This window comes from Triturus cristatus, chromosome 7 (genome assembly GCF_964204655.1).
Source record: "Triturus cristatus chromosome 7, aTriCri1.1, whole genome shotgun sequence".
NCBI classification, from domain to species: Eukaryota; Metazoa; Chordata; class Amphibia; order Caudata; family Salamandridae; genus Triturus; species Triturus cristatus.
The window spans coordinates 1,044,692,208-1,044,712,493 of NC_140590.1; the positions used below are offsets into that span (position 1 = coordinate 1,044,692,208).

At 42.2% G+C, this 20,286-nt stretch overlaps 1 protein-coding gene across 2 annotated transcripts in view; it reads right to left on the reverse strand.

Moving 5' to 3' along the window:
• The window catches only part of TCERG1 (transcription elongation regulator 1), a 698,295-nt gene that overhangs the window by 98,439 nt on the left and 579,570 nt on the right, over window positions 1-20,286 (reverse strand). For both annotated transcript variants that reach the window (XM_085618107.1, XM_085618106.1), the window contains 2 exons: window positions 1,621-1,803; window positions 142-321 (listed from right to left, as the gene is read on the reverse strand). In XM_085618107.1, the coding sequence (XP_085474233.1) occupies window positions 142-321; window positions 1,621-1,803 (363 nt within the window). The remainder of the gene's footprint in view (window positions 1-141; window positions 322-1,620; window positions 1,804-20,286) is intronic.

A 20,286-nucleotide genomic window follows, 5' to 3' on the forward strand; every position in this document is an offset into this window, starting at 1 on the left:
GAAGAAATGTGTAGAATATTAGCAGCTGCTTATTAAAGTCTTTTATACATTAAGGTGTGCACAAAAAACAAAAATGGTGGTAGAGTTTCCGGTGACTCAAGGAATCGCAAGGGAAAGGCTTAGTGAGAGTCTTAGGTATACCGCAGTGGTTTCATCCAGGAGCTGCCTGAAGTGTTCCCTCTTTTTTTTGGTGAGCGCTTCGATATGTTCAGTAAAAAGTTTTTCCTTTTCTTCTCGGTCTAAAGCCGATCCAGATTCCCATCGGTGATCTTTCCTGAGGGTTCGCCTTGTATCAGACCATGATACATCAGATGATCGAACCTAAAACCAATATGATAATTAGTCTCATAAATGTCATCACAAACCAAGGACGAAGTACAATGCAAAAAAATAAATACTCATGTCCAAGGTTTCCACTTTGACTATAAGGTGCAGGGTGACCAATCTTTAACAAGTCCAACTCATTTCCTTAGACATGCACTAGATCATCATATGCTTTTAACATTTCTATCACTACAGTGTGATACTAGGAATATTCCGGCACAAAAAAGGTTAATTGTAGCTTTAATGGAAAATATAAGGTAAAGTATTTCTGTTAACTGACCTAGGTTTAACTCAGATTTATAAATAGTAAATCCCTGGGAGCCAACGTCAACTTAACCAAGAGGTCAATTTTTCACATTGTAATTTTGCAGTGAAACTTGAAAGCTGCAGAGCATCAGAAGTGGTGACTATGAAGAAACATTTCTGTATAAAATATTTAATTGCTTCTAAGACAGACGGAAGAAATGGTTGAGGAATGCTGGAATATATTTTGTAGGCTCCATAAAATACAGAACGCATCAATGTTACATAAAATGAATATATCAAGAGTAGATACTTGTCCCAAAATTAACCAAAATGGGACATGTTTGCTGCATGTGGTATGAAGTTGGAAGTAAATCACCACATAATACTATTCAGTCTGAGACAGGAGCAAAACAGCAGGAATAAAAATATCCTTCATGCTTAAAGCATGTCTGTTTGGTGTAATCACGCTTGTAACTACAATAAAAATTAACAGGACTTTTTATTGCCATTAATATTAGATACTGGCAGGATTGCGATTAAATGGATGAAACTGGAACCGCAAATGATGGTGTGGTTTAGACACTATTTAAACGTCCACTGCAGAGGAACTACAGTTAATGAATACTGAAAGAGATGATAAACTAGTAGCAGAGTTTCTGCTGTTCCTCCAAAATGATACGCCATTTTGAAATTACTATTAGTAGTTGTATTTCCAAATGGTTATAAACCGTGACAACTTGGTGCGCTTAATAATCTTGCTAGATTAAATATTTCAGGCGTTTATCATGGCGTCGCAGACATTCTGAAAATATATTATGAGAACAAGCCAATGGATTTTGGGAGTGGGGGTGGTGGTCTTCGACTTGGTCACTCATAACAATTCGAAGAGGAAAGCCATAGCTGTTCTCCGCAAAGGTTACTGCTGGTGTTCATAACAAGAATTCACCTGGTGGCACTGCAACAACCATAATCAAGACCGACTGAAAACACTGCCATTGAAGCTTGACATAAGAGCGAAATTGCAAAATGGGAGAGTAATGTAATTATTACCATATCAGACAGCAGAGCCTTGAAATTCTGAATGGCTTCCTCCCGTTTATGCTGCTCTCTTTCCCGGTCAATTTCCTTGGTTTGTTCTGAACGCGCCTTTTGAACTTCTCGCTCTCGTTCACGTAAACTGGCTTCAATGCGGGCTTGTCTTTCTAATTCCTTTTCCTTCTCCGTGTCAAAATTCTGTGAAAAATGAAAATATATTGCATTTAAGGTCATCTACTTTTACCTAGTTTACCATCAACAAGACGCTTATTTAGAGCTGTGCTTAAAGAGGAAACTTTTTTCTTTACAAATAGCCACACTCTGTTCACTCCAGGGTACTTATCTGTAATTGACCTAGGTTTCCTGTTAAAGCTAATAGTGAAATTAAAGATAACAGTGGAGATAAGTTAAGACAGAAAAAAATACACAGCTCGGTATGCGTAAAACCATCTTAGCTGCTTATGGCAGATCCTACTGACAACAGCATCATGAATGGGATTATCTGCAAACAGAATTTTAAATATAAATAATCAACAACCCCTGTGGTATTTTTTATTTAACTAAAAAACAAGTTACTTACCTGCGGCAATTCCTTTTCTGGTAGACACTGTACATTCTTCACCTTGTGAATTTCCCCTAGGCACCAGACTGGATCAGAAAGTTTTAAAGCAATTTCCTCACAGGTCGACAACTGGTGATGCACATTTCCAAGGAAGGAGGAAGGAGGGAGGATTCGTGAGGCATCTGCACTTAGATAGAATCTCTACTGTAAAAGGTGTTACCGACCAAATGTAAGTAACTTGTTCTTCAGCTAGAGACATCTAACTGCAGATTGCTCGCCTTGTGAATAGATACCAAAGCAGTACCCCCGTAGGTGGTGGGTCTGAGGAATGACTCACACCGGGAAACCCTGCAGGCTGGCAAGTTGCTCATCCTACCAAACCTGGTTGCCCAGGCATAAGTGCTTTGTGAATGTGTGGAGGGATGGCCACGTAAAGGCCTGGTTAATGTCCATGACTGGCACAATGCGTGCCAGAGCAGTTGCAGCAACCTTCGCTCTGGTGGAGTCAGAATGCAAACCTTCTGGAGGCTGCTTCCAAGCTAGCCCATAGCAGATCTTTATGCATGGGAACATTCACTGAGACACTTTCGTTCAAAAGACAGTAAAAGCAGGCCATCTTGCTGGTAATCTCTGGTTCGCTTGGTACCAAAAATAAGAGCCCTCTTTGGGTCGTCGGTCAAGCTTTTCCTCCTTCTTAGAGGGGTGAGGTGGAGCATAGAAGGCCAGCAGAGTAACAGATTATCCTACGTGGAAGACTATAACCTCCTTTGGCAGAACAAAATGTGTTTGTCCGGAGGACTACCTTGACCAGGAAGAACGAAGTGTATGGTTGTTGGACACACAGTGGCAAGAGTTCACTCACTCTCTTAGAGGATGCGATTGTGACTAGGAAAACCATCTTGATGGTCAAGAGGCATAAGGGGCAACTGTGCATAGGTTCGAATGTCATGCATGTTAGATGAGAGATCCAAATTAAGGTCCCATAGCAGCATCTCAAAAGGTACTGATGGGAAGATATGGGTCAGTCCCTTAAAAAAATACAGCACAATAGGTGACTTAAAGAGGGAAGGCAGATCCGGTAATCATAAGGCGGCCAAAAAGGCAGTCAAATTACCTTTAACTGTAGCCACAGAAAGGCCTTGAGGCCAATAAAAAAACACAACAGAAGGAAGTCTAACAAACTTAGTTGTAGGGGTTGAACTTGATGGAGAGAGCACTAGGCAACAAACTTAGTGGAAGAACACCTGGCAGCCAAAATCCCGATCAAGAAGCAGAAGACTTCTCGGAGGGAGTACTAGCTTGGAAACTTAAAAAATCTAGACACTGCACATTCTCTGCAATGGCAAATATATCGAGAAAGGGTTCTCTCCATTACGGTAAGATGCCCTGTACCACCTCCAGGAGTAACTGCCATTTGTGATCCACTAAGCACCGGAGGCAGAGTTAGTCTGTCCTCGCATTTAAAAGGTCCTACCAGGTACTGGACGTTCAGTGAAATGCACTGAGCATTCAGCCACTTCTAGAGGTACATAGCCTCCTGGCACAGGACCCACAACCCCACTACGCCCTGTTTGTTGCATTATCACATGGCAGTTGGTGTCTAAGCACTTGTACCAGTTCCCCCTTTGATGGTCGGGAGGAATGCTTTCAGTGCCAAGAAAATCTCTTACCACTCCAGCAAATTTGATGGGGAGGAGAGCCTCTGCCAGAGACCAAAGTCCTCTTATCTCCACCTCTCCCAGATGACCCCCCCCCCCCCAACCTAGCAATGATGGATCTATCTTGATCATTGGCTCTGGGTGTGGCCCTGATCCAAATATGTCCAAGCAGCCATCACTGCAGATCATTTACAGTCTCGGACACCTGCATATAGTAGGATAGGTTGTCTTAGTGTTGAGCTTACTGAGACTTCAGATCCCTCCTGGATAGCCCGTATGTGCCTCCTGGCATTGTCCACAAGTAGTTTGCAAGAGGCCAAGAGCCCAAGAACAGCTCTCACGAGACCCAGGTCAAGAGTTGAAACATTGGGATCATAGTCCGAATAACCTGAAGTTGAGACCGTTGGCTAGCTCGAAGCACCACAGCCAGGACGGCCCCAATAAAGGGGAGCTGCTGTGAAGGTGTTAGGTGTGACTTTGTCCCATTGATGGAAAAACCCACCAATGTTAACAGGCTGGCTGTCATCTGGAGGGGTGTACAACTGTTTAAAGTGATCTCGCCTTCAGCAGCCAGTCTTCAAGGTATGGGAAGACTGGTATTTCCGAATTATGCAGATGGGCAGCCACCATTTTCTTTGCGAACACCTGAGATGCACTGGTAAGATCAAAGGTGATCCCAGGAAAAGAATGTGTTCTTAATCTTCCTGAAACAGCAGGTAAGGTTTTGGGATTCCAGGATGGGGGATGTGAAAATAGGCATCCTACAAATCCAACACCACCATCCAGTAATCTGCGTCCAGGGCAGACAGAACTGGGGCCAGGGTGACCATTCTGAACGTTGTCGCTGCCTCTGCATATATCCCCTACCGCAGCCTGGAAAGGGGTGGTGTTGTGGAAACTACAGAGTTAGCTAAGCAAGATCCAGACGGCGAAAAGTAGCATTGCTGTTTTTAAATTTAAGGGGAGAATAAACCTTAACCCCAAAAAGTTTAGAGCCCTTGAATGGCATATCTTTTAGGGACTGCTGAATGTTCGAAGAGAGGCCTGTAGATTGACTCAAGGCATGGCATTTAAGCACCACTCTGGTTCAGACTGCCCTACCAAGTCAGTCGCGTCCTGGCCAGAATAGATAGTATATTGTGCAGCCAATTGGCCATGGAGGATCAGACGTTGCAAAATGTGTCTGACATTCTTGGAGACGGCCGGCAAAAAAATCGGTCACTGTACAACAAGGTGTGCAAACACCATCCCTAGAGCCACAAGGTGTCTATGGATAACAGGGCAAGCATTAGAAAACAATTGTTTTGGAAAAATCTCCATGCATTTGAATTCTCGGTCGGGTCAGGCTGTGGGGAAAGAGTTGGGTTCTGGCAGCTGGATGATGCGTGAACCACCAATCCCTCCAGGGTGGGGTGTTGAGTGAGGAAGTCTGGGTCCCCAGGAGGTGGTCTGTGTCACCTTGCCACTTGTCTGTTGACAGGTGGGCAAGATCCTGATTTCGCCAAGGTAACCCTCCAATACTTCTACCAAGGCTTCACTGAAAGGAAGCAGATATTCCTGAGTGGTAGATGCTGGCTTAAGAACCTCATTCAGTAAGTTGGTCTTTACTCTTTACATAGGTAGGTTAAGATCAAGAACTTTGGCCACCCCTTCAACGACTGTAGCAAAGGAGGCAGATTCTGCAGTGGAAATAGAGAAAGATGAGCTTGAGTCTATGTCAAAGGAGGTATCTAATCCACTGGCATCTTGCAGTTACTCCAACACACTACCCTCATAAGAAAATGTTTTTTCTTCAGTATTCGAATCATAAAACTACTGATCCTCATCCAAAAAGGTAAAATAGCATGGTAGGAATCATTGTGGTTTAGCTTTGAAATCAGAGAGAATGATCGGATCTGGGTCTGGCGTCAAGGGTCTAGCCTGTGGTGCTGGTCTTTGTGCCGCGGACGGTGTTGGACGTTGCACCGTGGGTGGAGCCAGTGGCACCATACTGGAGAACAGGTCTGAACATGGGTGAAGGTCGAGTAGAGCGCTCAGTTTCAGCTAAGGATTCTATGATTAGAATCCGGCAGGCTGCACGACGAATCCTTGAGGCCCGGTGTTGCTTCAAAGGGATACGGTGGGGTACTACAGATAAGAGCGGAGGCCTCCTTTAAATAATGCACCTAGTCTGCCGTGGCTGTCTGTTGAGAAGGAACAAAGTAGAGCGGAAGCATTTGTGGAGCAGCTCAGAGGCCTAGAAGTACATGGGGTGTTGCATGACTCCAAGAGACGGGAGTAGGGGGGGGTGGGGTACGGTGGCGAACCATGCTCTGACTTATGTTTTTGCGTCTCCCTGACATACCTAAACTCCTGGATCTTGATGAGGAGTGGTCTCGGGATCAGTCTCGGGAGTGGGAGCGTGACTGCACTCTTGACCATGTCCGGGACAGCTTTTGCGACTTCATTCAGAGCTTGGCAATGGCAAGTTTGGCAGTGTTGTCCCCAATCTCCGTTCGGGTCACTTTTAAACAGCACGAACAAGACTTGGTGTCATGCATAGCGCCTAAGCATCCAAGGCCAACAAGAACTGCCCACTGCAAGGAATTTTGGTGGGGAAAAAAAAGCACATTTTCCTAAAGGAAATTTATGTCAAGAGAAATGACTGTTGGCTTCAGATCCATGTTGGAGGGAGCCTAAAGAAGGAACTGAAGTCAGCATGTGGAGGTATTCTAGTGGTCACATCACATCTGGAGCAGATGGAGCCGTATGACAACTGCCAACACATGGCAGAATTGCTTTAAAATTTACGGATATAGTCTGGAACTTGGGGGAAATTCACAAGGTGAGGAAACTGCAGTTAGAATTCTCTGTCAAATACCTGTATCAATAACTTAGCAAAGCAAATCTGCAACTGCATTAGTACAAGAGAAAACACCCAAGACAGTGTGACTTTCAAAGGGGTTGCACCACCGCAGCACCATTAAAGCACATCTGTGACACAGTTACTCACTAGGAAAATCAAACAGCAGCACAGGATTACTGGGAAGTGATGATTTTGTATGTTTACTGTGAGCGGATGTCTGTTTGCTACATAAGCTTTCGAGACCGGTGGGGTCCCTTCTAGTAAACTGAACTTTTGAATATGGGTCATGAGTCTACAAAGCATACTTATGATGACATCTATGCACTCTTTCTGATCCAATAATAGGAATCACAACCTGTAATAAAACTAAAAGATTCCATTGGACTAAATTTTTAAAAAGTAATATCAAAAACTTTGCAGTGTCATCCAGTAAAGATTAGCAGACCTCTCAGCCAACTCACTGCTCTAGCAAATTCACTGATGGATGACTATTATTCAGGTACCTAATGAACTCCCCAACGTTCCCCACATAGTATTCTTCAAAGAACCAAATCTAATTCCACCCCCAATCAAAGCATGTTTTTAGGCTGTGGGATTTTAGATCTCAGGAATGCTAAAGTAACAACTGAGTTAACTGCAGCCTTAGTCCTAAATTAATTGCATCAAAGAACAGGTATCCAGAAGACAATGGAATCTGCTGAGGGAGGTTGGACATGAGCCATTTGAATACTTGTTTTATATTCATCTTACCAAAAGTAATGGCAGCAAAATATAGTAAATCATGTCAAATGCGGATAGGTTCAAAATCATTAGAATAGAGGAAATTATTTTGTACAAAAAAAAAAAAATCCACCACAGGAAGAATGTCAATTATCCTACGAAGGGCAGTTTGCATAATACAGCCAGATCAAAAGCATGAACTGAGGAAGCCCAGAATGAGAGGTATTTTAATTTACTTGAATCACCAGACACTAACTGTTGCTTGGCAATATATGATTTGTGCATTTTGGGTCTTAAGTTAGCAGTGTTTGGGTCGACATCAGGTTTTTTTCAGTAGTGGCCTAAAGTCCTACTTTGAGAGGCTCACCAACAGTACCTTGATTAAGGGAGCTAGCGAGGAAAAAAGGGCCTTTCTGAATTGTTTGGCAATACCAGGGGAATAGTGACATCTGATTAATGCAAACGTTTGGGTTTCAGCTGCTACTTAGGATGATCTGAATGAATGTGAAAGCACACCATTTGGAGGTATATGATATGCAAGGATGATTGTTTGTGTTAAGAAATGGAGGGCACCAACCTAGCTCCTGATGTCACTGCTTTTCAGAAATATATATCGGATAAATTCCTTGCATCAATATTCATTTACCTGGGCTACTGTCTGTTCTATTTAGTGGTCATTTAGTATGTTGAGGAGCTTTTCCAGGCGATTACTGTCTTAACTAAGTCTTTTGCTAAAAGATAGAGGGATGATCTGACAGTGAGGCACAACTGCTGTGTCTAGTACTGCCCCAATAACAGTAATGCCAGCATGAGTGTCAGATCATGTCAGGGGCTTTCGGAAGAAGTTATGAGCTCTACATGAAGGGTCAATATTTTTGAGCTTCAGTACCTGTATTTGATGCAACAAGCTGAAATGTTAGGATTTGAGCAAGTACTGATATGAAGATGAACCTTTTTTAATTTGAAAGGGAAATTCACAAGGTCAGAAAGAAAGTCAATCCAAGCTCTGTTTATCACTTCCTGAAAAAGACACTGTCACAATTCACAAAAGGTAGTAAATAGTCTCATTAGGATATTCATGAACAATATTCTTTTGGCTGCCGGGCCTGCGCACTCTAAGGGCAATTAGTGCAAATGGCAATCATTTGGTGAGTGTCTTGAGAACATCTGCCATTTTCTAAGTGTTCAAGGGAAAGGTTGGCATAGGTTTATTTCTTTGATCTTATTTTAAGTGCTTTAGTTTTTGCCAACCCCCTCACACCATTAGGCATACACGTAGTAAACCGCATGCTTCAGTTGTTAAGCAATTACTAAGCAAAGTTCGACAGAGGACTGAAAAACAAATGTTCAGTCAAAGAATGTTTTATACAGTCATATGTATTTGAAAATTCATAGCTGGAATTTAAAAAATACCTCTGAATGGTACAGATATGGAACATCTAGCAAGAAAAAAAGAACACAACTGACTTTTGAAGGGTGGAGCAGGGCTTTTTCATCACAAAAGAGGAGGTGATTATTATGACAGGATAAATACTGATAATCAAATCGCACCATGGGGATAGATTGAGATGATAAACATTAGGATATCAACTGAGGGGTCTTTGCTCCTTTACACTGAACATATAACCCCCCATATCAGGGAGATTTATTTACCAGGGCTACCCAATGACCCAATATTGACACTGGGTGGGGACTTAAGGTTCATAATGGATACAATTTTAGAAAACCAAGCATCACACTTAGGTTCCACCAATACAAGGCCCACACATCAGTTGAAAAAACTGGCAAAAAAAACGTTGCACTCAGACTCATGACTGACACAAAACAGAATAAAGAGAGTACATATCTCCTAAACCACACAATGACTTCAGTAGTAGTTAAGAAAAGATCACATTGTGTCTCAAACTGATGCACAGAACCGATTTCTATTGAAGACCACATAGCTATACAAAAAAACCTTCAAGGTAATAAGCATGCCCCTAAATATACAAGCATTGGCAGCGCCAACAGGTCTGGCAATGGCTCCTTAACTTTAGGTTTTGACGATGCTTATTATATTCATGAATAATGTTTGTAAGCAAACATTAAATGTATGACAACTAGCATTGCAGAAAAGCCAAAATACGTACATAAATTTTGTGCAAAAGCACACAATACATGAGCATTACCTGGCACTGAAGGAGACTTCTTAATGTGCACATTTTATAAGAGCAGATAAGCTAATGGCTAAAGGGGGCTGACTGTGTGCCACATACTGTATGCTGGGGTGAGCAAAGCAAAATATGAATGACACCACAGCAGATCAAAGCTTGATAAGGGTTTAATGATGAAAGGCCCTATACATAGCCCTGCTAGTACGTATATACGTTACATCTATTTTTAATAAAATACAAAAGGTCTTGGCTAACATCACATTTAAACGTGGCATAATATAAATAAAAAAAGTTGCTGTTGACAACAGTGAAGATTAAAAGGGACAAACTACTTTCAACCAACACAAATAAATCACACATTAAATGTGAAGGCTGTAAGACTTTATTAGGGGTACAACTAATGGATTACAACTCATACAAATACCATCTTTAAAAACACGTATTGGCATAGCCAATAGGTCTCGCCTTTGGGAACTTATAAGTGTTTAGCTATGCAACAGTTGCATAACTAAATACTTATAAGGTCCCAAAAGCGAGACCTATTGGCTATGCAAAGCGGCCGCGAAAGTGAAAGTATGCACGGTAAAGCGCGGCGCGCGCGCCCGCGGACATGCACTGTAGCTCTAGGCCGGCCTGGTAGCACTTTTTGGAGCCCTCTCAATAAATCTCGCCAGACCAGCGCATGCGCTGGGTCAGGCGAGACCTAATAAACTAGGCAACATGAGACCGCTGTACATTATAACCGCTTATTCAGCACAATAGAAGCAGCCGTGTAATGGAAAATTACTGGAAATGTTACAAATGTGGCACTAAAACTGTGAAAATTATGGTAATCAAAGAAGAGAAATTTGATTATCACTGCACACCTTTAATTAAAAACTATATTTGCCACCTCTAAACCTTATAAAAAAGTGAAAAAACAGTCCCAAATTCAAAAAGAAACTAATGACAACTTAAAGCTCTCTAACTTACACCATATTAAAGAAGCCAACATTTGAAGAGCATGCAAGTGATAATGGTCAAATATAGTTCCCCCAAGCACACAATCGCAATTAATATCTTCTCTTACTCCATTCAAACAAGAGAAAGGTGCAAATAATCATAATTGGAATGCTTACTAGGTACTATTTGTCAAAACAAACTCAAGCACTAAAAACAAGATTGTGAGAGAAAATTAAGTCTATTCTCATGATAAAGTACCACTACGATCTTCAAGAATTAAACACAACTTTTGAAAACTTTGATCCTGCATAGAATATAGGCACCTTGAGCTGTCATCAATTTAGGGCCATGTGAAAGGACATGAACTAGGATTTCAAAATGGGCAATGGAGAGAGGAGGTCAAATCTACTAGAGAAATAAAGATGCGTATTGTATTAGAAAATGTCAAGTTCATAACCCCGCAATGGTCGCCTGTTGAGGAGTGGTGGGGGAATCCAATGAAAATTAAGACTGTGCCTATAGTAAATTACAAAATTAGCATTCACCCTTTAATTTTCCCATATCATACTGTAAAGCCACCAAATTGACCTCACCCATTTTCTAGAATGGAAAAACACTCAGTCTGGGGCTTACTTAAACTATGTTCAAGAAATATTATGTTCTTCCGGCATAGAGCGGCCCTGCTGTGGAACTCTCGGCCGGTTCACATTCGGGAGCTTACTAACTATCTCCATTTCAGGAAAGCAATCAAGACGTTCCTGTTTCCGTCCTCGTAGGCCTTGATCGTTTCCGCGTACTGCTCTGCTGTTTAGCGCCGGGACGCCTCTTAGCTGGGGTAGCTGTTGCGCTCTATAAAATTGTTTAACTTAAGAAAGGAGGGGCCCAACTGGCCTTTATTACCATACTTTAAACTTATCAATTGGTGTTTATTGCCACAAATACGTATTGGTGTTTCCGAAATGAGGAGTCTTTATAAAAACGATGTAAGCTCTAGATGGAGAAACTAATTCCCAAGTACCCTTTTAAAAGAAACCAACATAAAAACCATCATTGACTAAAGAATGAAAATAAAAACATGCCAGAATATGGACGCTTCCTTTTGGAAGAACCTAAACATCAGTATTGCTGGAAAAAGTATTCAGTGGCAGACGGCATTATGCAGAAAAACATGCATGAAATCAAAGATACCTAACTGACCAACAACAAAACACACATCTTTTGTTTAACTGCAAAAATGTAAATGCCTACACCTGTAAAACTCCTAATTATAACAAATTAAGCAATACATTGCCAACCTTACATATGCTGTTCCACTTCCACAATTATATCATGGGTTTAGTGCATCGTAGAAACTAGCCTCCATTCCATTTTCATGTACCACTAAATGCGAACAAACACAAAAGAAATAGATTATGAGGAATCAGCTTTTTATGGGAAGAGGACAGTTCACTTCCTGATGAATCTAGGGAGGAACAAAGCATGATCTTCAACTAGTAAGTCATTTGCATTGGTTGCTCTAGCCCAAATCCAGAATACGCTTCTCACCAGTTTGTGCAGAAGTCCTCACGTCAAGAGTTTATCATCGAGCACAAATGAGCATAACTAGGCAGGTGGTATGCACAAACTGAAGTTAATCTGGTTGAAATCCCATAACCACTCAAAAGCTCAAGCAGAGCGAAAACATGGGTTCACTAGGACTCTCGGCTTGCCTTTGAAAGTGCAAGACCAGGAATTGATCACAATAGGGAAAACTGAAGCAAAAGAAAATGGCCATTCACTCACCAACATGAATACATTGCAAATTCTTAAAAGGGTATAATGGGGCCCATATATGGACTTGTCTGCAGTAAGTAAGGTGACTTAGCCAACCACTAACTAAGGAAAAAGCACAACAGGCTGTATAAGACAACAGTAGAGGGCCCTGCTTACAGAGCTAATGTGTTAAAGAACAAGGTTTAGTTGAAAAGTGTATCGGGCATTATGCTAGATATATCAGGATGCAGATTAGAAAGCATTACCTGCATGGTTCAGACACTCTTAGTTCTTGCTAGCCCTCCTAGAAAAATAGACGGGAGCATCCTGCACTGGTGTAGAAGACCAGCAAACGTAAAAACAATTACACAATCCCTAAGAATTTGAGTACCCATGGACATGCTTTGTGCTAGAGTGCCAACTCTAGATAAGCTAATTTTTTCATGCCACACCATGTTCTTAACTCTACCCACCTTACATGCACCCCCCTTACATGCACAGTTGTAACACAGCAAACGGTGCTTAAGGAGGACACATGATGTGCTGTCAAGAAGCGAGAGCAAGGATTAAAGAGAACATGAATAAGGAAAAAGGTATTTTATGCTTACTCGGTCGTCCTGCTCTCACATTCCCAAATGGTTAAAACGGAATAAAAAGCTTAAATCGCTTGAATGGCAAAAACAACAAATATATAGAAAGGTCTGAAGCAAACATGCAGCATAAAAGATCCAGCATGAATGCTTCATCTGTACTGAAACATGTATTGAGGGCGTAATGTTTGCAGAAAGCATGCAAAGTAGCCCAAGATACAGTCCTACAAATGTTGGTATTGTTTTTTCTCTGGTAGAATGAGCTTAAACTCCTCTGATGCCCTAGCATTTTGCAACTCAAAAGACTATCCATTTATGTGACAAACGCATGGTTGAATAATTTGCAGGGCTTTTCAAGTAAAACATCAAAGCTGATTTCCTGATTGCAAACAGTCTCTTCAGCCAAAGAAGCACGGTGTGTAATGCTGATAGAATGGCCAACAATTTTGGTTTGACTGACACTCAGTTAATACCTCTGGAATAAGAGATGGGTATAACCAAGAGATTAACCTATCCTCATGCAACATGACTTTATACAAGACCAAAAGCAAAGCTTACCAGTTCCCCTGGCATCGGTGCCTACTAATAATAAAACAAAGGCACACATTCAAGGTGGACCCAAGAGGCCATGGGCTCAATAGATTTGTGCATGAGCAAGATCAAAAGCAAATGTAAGTAGCACGGAGGTTAGGATCCTTAAGCGGAGCAGGACAGATGAAACCACTGATTTGATGATCCATAACTTAATTTGCCACTGAAAATGATAGGAATGGACACCTTTTGCGTGGTGTACCCCCAAGATTTCACCTTGGCTGTTTATACTGGATTTATAACTCTGTACCCTTAACCCCTGATAACCTGTGGTAAAGCACCTATGCTCCTCATTTCAACATGATGAATGAAATTAATATACACCTAATTGGTACAAACTATACCCAGGGCCCGGAAGTTAAATATCACCAGTGGACTGTAGTACCTACTCTGCCACTGGCTACGTGGCAGTGAAAACATTGCTTCAGGCCTGTCAGTGTAGCCTGACTGTAGTAGTGTAAAAACTGCAATTCACCCTGTCAAGATAAAACCTTTTGACAGGTCAAAACCTCCCTTTTAAATGTTGAGTCACCCCTATGTAGACGTTGTCACCCACAAGGCAGGGTGCACAGCAATTAAATGTAGGACGAGCGGAAATTTTATGTTAACATGGCCTTAAAGTGAGAAGCACCCAAAAGCTATTTTTCGCTGTGACAGACATAGCTGTCCTATGTAGGAAACCAGAGTGCAGATTAAAAATTCTAATAATGTATTTTGGGAATGAAACTAGATAGAAAAATAATTAAACAGCTAGTTTTAATAGTTATTAGAAATCCAATTCAAAAGTGAAGTTGGAATTGAAATTAACATTAAGGAAAATGTCACACTTAGAAAGTTACCTTTTCTCTGCCTGAAGTTCCTTAAGGCTAAATTGGCATTTGCTCTCCTGCTTCTGCCAGTAATTCGCATCTGAATAGGTATAAGAAAAAGGTGCAAAGTACCTCCCAGGAGCAAACAGGCTGACCGGAATAGACCAAGATGACTTCTCTGATGACACAAAATGCAGGGTAGGGGTGTGGGCATCCTCTTTGACATTGTCAAATCATGCTTGACATGTCAGCTGGGTTTATAACATGAGGGGGGGGGGGGTGTGGGACACTTGAATGGAAGGGAAACAGGAAGTAAAAATACATCTTGTGTATCAAAGTCTTGTTACTAAAAACCTTATCTTTGTTCTACCACACTTCTGTCCCTGGGTTTATTGTGTGGGTACAGTGACTGCCCCAAACTGGATTTTAGTGTTGGATGTGGGAAAAGCCAAGGATTACCATAGTATTTACTCCCCTCCCCAGCCCTCAAAGCCCATATTTAGTGTGGCCGAAGACTTCAGCTATCTTGAAAATGCCCAAGGTGCATAGGGTTGGCCCCGGGAACTTTAACCCCATTGGTTTGGGTGTGCCCAGCAGTCACTCACTAGCTTGTGTGATATAAATGTGGCATTTCCAAGTACCTACTTCAGAACACTCCTGGATCTGAGGGAGAACAGAAGAGGACTGGACCTCTTCTCCCTTGTACTCAGGACAAAGTGAACTCCAAGGATCCTAAGGCTCACCTTTTCAGCTACAGGGATAAAACAAGCTACAAGAGGCCTTTCTGCAACTGACCAGCAGATCAGTGGCGACTGGAACTGGTCGAGACCCTACTGTTTGCCTCTGGCTTGACGCAGTGTAACACTGCAGTATACAAAAAAGTGATGGATAGAATGCTTGATTTATTATCAGCCACTGGTAATAACTTGGGCCGCATCACAACACATTGTTCTTTTGCACACCAGGTCTTCTCAGTTTGGACCTAGCCATATGCAAATCAGAGTTGACCCAGCTCCAGTGAGAAGTCCAGCTCAAACTGCCAGGCCAGGTTCTCCATGAACTGGAACACAAGCAACTCAGGACCGGTTTCACCCTTATTAGGACTTATCAGCCAGGTACAGCTTGGTTCCATTAGCAGAATGTGCACAGGACAAATGTATTGGCATACCCATCCCAATTAGGGCGACATACTAATATAAAAAAAGCATTCTATTAATCACCTTCTTCTTGGTGTTGCAGTTGCTGCCTTAAGTGCAATAGAATGCCCAGGTGTGGGTACCAGGCTTACTGTGCTACTGGGCCCAAGCTACACCCAAATGGAGAGCCCCAAACTGGGCAAAACCGGTCTTGGGTTGCATCTGTTCTGGTTCACAGAGGACCTGGCTTTGCAGTTAAGGCAGGGTTGTTCCTATTGGAGCAGGGTCAAGACTGATTTGTATATGGCTGGGTCCAAACTCAGATGGCATGGTGTGCGAAAAACGATGTACTGAAGTGCATCCCCAAGCAATTGCCAGTGGCTGAGATTAATTCAATCCATCACCTTGTTATTGCAGTTGACACTGTGAGCCTAAATGCACCCCCTGAGGTTCTGGGGGCTTTAGAAGTGTACTCCAGTGGTGGATTGGAACTTATAGAACTAAAGTCAGAAGGTAAAAACTTTGACCAGGATGAACCTCGTTGGTGTCTGATCTGTGCTTCATTGAGGTCAGCGTCAAACTGAGCCCGGGTCCCAGTCTACAGCAACCATTGTCTAGGAGTCACTTAATGCTTCTTAGGCTAATGCTCCTTGAAAACGTTAAAATAAATCTCTCCAGTTCACGTTATTGGATTTTTTTCACTTTGGTGGCATTTTGTTTTATTAAATTTCACTCTCGTTTTCTAATTTGGTTTAGGATTTTTATAGCTTTGCATTTCTACCTTATTACTGATTTGGTAATAGTTTGCACATTGCCCTATGTTAAGTTTAATACAACAGTCACCCAACGTTCCAAGGTTTGGAGAAGGAATCCCCAAACAACAATACAAAATCTTCTCCTGAGCAAATGTCCATTCCGAAGTAAATCCAGCAGTCTGTAGTTTTGATTTTTTTTTGTTTTATTCCAAACGCCAGAAGTCCAAATAGGTAATATCACAGCCAGTCTGAACAGAATGCAGCCAACATGTGTTTCATCTCGTGGATAGTTTCCACCAACTTCATCAGGGCTATATCTCCGTACCTAATCCCTTAATTCCTTATTATGTTACAATCCAACAGTCGGCAATTAATGTACCTGCAAAGAATGGGGAGAGTGCTCCTCATGGTATCTCTGTGTCTATATTAAGCTTGTCTGTTCTGTTTCAGAGCTACCACGGGGTTGAGATGAGGTTAATTTAGGGATTTTTAGGGTTCACCCTGACTAGGTTTGCAATTATTCCTTGTGGTGGGTAGTCAACCCCCCACACACACACACAACCCCAAATAATCCAAATTCTTAGAAAAATGTTTTAGGAGGAGTTCTAAAATGCTGTAAAGATCATATTCTTTAATTAAAAGAACTGAAAAGTCATAACATTTAAAGATACCTAATAAATGATTAAAAGCCTATCCATTTCTTATGAAAAGAACACAGCCATTTTCTTAAGTATTGGTTCTTTGTAAAAGCCTCAATGCAATACAGCATCTCATATCTACTTTTTCCAAATCACGTAAGGGAATACAACTTTTGATGTTCATTTCTTTCTGGGGCAAGCCCCAGATCTTGAAAAATGTTCTGCCTGCTCACATGCAGCAGTCTGCTGTCAAAGTACAACTTCATTTTACTCCTCTGCTGAAGAACGTTGTTGCCTAGAGACCACTCCTACATCTGAATCATGTGCTGGCAGAATAAAAAGAACAATTTTTATTGTGCGTTAGGACTCCAAACAATTTGCCCCAAAGGCGAATAAGGAAATATTTCACTAACAGAAAACAGATAAGCTCCAGATGTTAATATTCAGGTCGGTCTGTGTCCTGGTGTTTCAAGAGGTGGCCACCACAAAGTCTCCACCCATACGGAGTCTAATCCACGGCTAGTGGGAAAATGGGGATCGGTCTCTACAAACTTCTAATCACAATATTAGTCTTAAGAGGTCGCCAATGAAGAGACTACAACACCTGGTCAGAAAATTAAAATCATTCAAATATAGAATCATGTCTGATTCCAGTTCTGGTCCAGATAATGTTGAACCCTCATCGAAAGTGAGTCAGGGGAGTGCTAGAAAATTTAAGGCACAAGGGTATTTGTAACTGCCATGTCACAGTAGCTGGCAAGGCTGGAAAAGGAATATGCTACTTACCAGTATGCATCTGTTCTTGGCATGTAGAGCTGCAGATCTACACACTTGTGCATAGATCGCCATCTGGTGTTGGGCCCGGATGTTTGCAGTTTGTTTTTCCTCTTGGAAATTCTTTGGAAGTCACGAGTTCGGTGACTCCTCCCTTGGATCGTATTGCGCATGGGCTTCGGCTCCATCCTCAGATTGTTTTTCGCCAGCAGGGAAAGATGGAGCGTAGTAATAACAGTGAAGATACCCATGTGTGTGTTATCTAAATAAGATAAGCTGGAACAGATACAGGTAGCCGGGGAGGCGGGTGTAGATCTGCAGCTCTACATGTCAAGAACAGATGCATACTGGTAAGTAGCATATTCCATTCAAGGCATATAAGCTGTAGATTACACACTTGTGCATAGATTATATAGCAGTATCCACCGTTAGCGGCGACCACCCGTATCTGTTGCAGTGGTTTGAAATAATGTTTTGAGTACAGCCTGGCCCACACTAGCTTGTTGCTTAGTTTGCACATCTACACAATAGTGTTTGGTGAAAGTGTGCGGTGTTGACCATGTAGCTGCTTTGCAGATATCATCTACTGGGATGTTACCCAGAAAAGCCATTGAAGCCCCTATTTTACGTGTAGAATGGGCTTTAGGGGGAACGGATAGCGTTCGTTTTGCTTTATTGTAGCAAATTTGAATACATTTGACAATCCACCTAGCTATCCCTGACTTGGAGATGGGGTTGCCTTTGTGTGGTGGGGAGAAAGAGACAAACAACTGTTTGGTCTTACGGAAAGGTTGTGTTCTCTCGATGTAGTAGAGTAAAGCTTGTTTGACATATAGTGTGTGAAGAGCTCTTTCTGCAACAGTTTGTGGTTGCGAGAAGAATACTGGTAGTTCTACCGATTGGTTTAGGTGGAAAGGAGAAATGGAATTTTGGGTTGGTACGAAGAACCACCTTATTATGGTGCATTTGTAGAAAAGGTTCTTGATTTGATTTGTAGATTTGTAAAGCGCAACGTATGCCCGCGGGCGTCTTGGCGCAGTAGTTGGTAGGAATAGTGAGCTGTGGCGTTTCAGTTGACAAATAGCCAGGTTTTCAATAGCTTTCTGAATGACATAAGCGATGTGCTGTTTTTTATTTGAATTGGGCAGACTGTTCCATGTTTTGGCTGTTCCCAGCAGGAAACTTCTGCCCCCCCCAACGGGCCTGCTTGTATCTGGGGATTGACAATAATTGCTGGTGGTTTGACCTTAAATTTCTAGTTGGTGTATATCTTTGCAGGTGCGTTCTTATATACAATGGTCCTCTGCCCTGTAGGGCCTTGTATGCTAGACACTGACTTGAACTTGATTCTCTTTTCGACTGGAAGACAGTGGAGGTCTCCCAGCCAATGGGAGACTGGTTCATATCTGGGTATATCTAAGATTAGTCTCGCTGCTGCATTCTGCATTCGCTGAAGCTTCTGAAGGAGCTGTGATTGTAGCTCCACATATAGCGCGTTGCCGTAATCCAGTCTCGAGAGGGCCAATGCTGTGACCAAAGTCTTCAATGAATCTTTAGGGATAAAAGAGCTGATTTTCCTGATCATTTTCAGGATGCCCCAAAAAGTGGAGGCAAGTTTATTGATCTGGCATTTGAATGTCAGTCTTTCATCGAGAATGACCCCCCAGGTTCCTAACCTTTGGGACTGGGGTAGGGTATTCACCCATGTCAGCTGGCCACCCTCTTGGGGACCAGAAGGTGGTGTTTGTCCCTAACAGTAGTACCTCGGTTTTTTCACAGTTTAGTTTAAAACAGTTTTTCTGCATCCAGATGTTTATCTGGGACATACAGATATTAAATTAGTCAGCTGTCGCCTCGATGTTATTAGAGATTGATACAACCACCAGGGTGTCGTCGGCGTATGATATCACCGAAAATCCACATTGCCTAATAATTGCTGCCAGAGGGGCAACGTATATATTAAACAGTGTGGGGCTCAAAGATTAACCCTGTGGCACCCCACATGGCAGCAGGAAGGATTTGGATGATGATCCATCTGCTTCTATTCCAAAGGATCTATCTGCTAAATAAGACGAACGTAGGGTGATGGCAGCGTCTTGAAGTCCGATCTCAGCTAATCTACCAATTAGGATCTTATGATTAACAGTGTCGAAGGCCGCCGAGAGATCCAACAAGATCAAGGCGGCATTCTTTCCTGCATCCAACGTTCTTCTAAGCTCCTCTACTGCCATTATCAATGCAGTCTCTGTCCCGTGGCCTTCTGGGAAACCGTATTGTGAGTGGTCCAAGAAATTACCCGCGGTGATATATGTTGTGATCTGCGAATTAAGTAGCTTCTCCAGCACCTTAGAAGGGAACGGAATCCTAGAGATGGGCCTATAGCTGCTAGGTTCATTGGCATCAAGGTTAGCTTTTTTCAGTAGCGGTCGGACTGAAGCTAACTTCCATGCCATAGGAAAAGTACCTGATTGTATTATATCCACAAATAACATTTTGAGTTGCTCGCTGAGCATTTCTGGGAATAGGTGGAAAGCCTTGGGTGGACAAGGGTCAGACAGTGCCCCTGACTTGATAGTCTTAACCACTTGGGTTATCTGTTCCATCGTAGATCCAGAGAAGGCGAAAAACTTGTCTGATGCCTCTAGTCCTGGCCTGGGTCCTTCATTTGAAGAGGTGTAATTGTCCAAGAATGTTCTATAGACAGTCTAGACTTTGTTTATGAAGAATTCACCTATGGTATTACAAATATCTGGGCT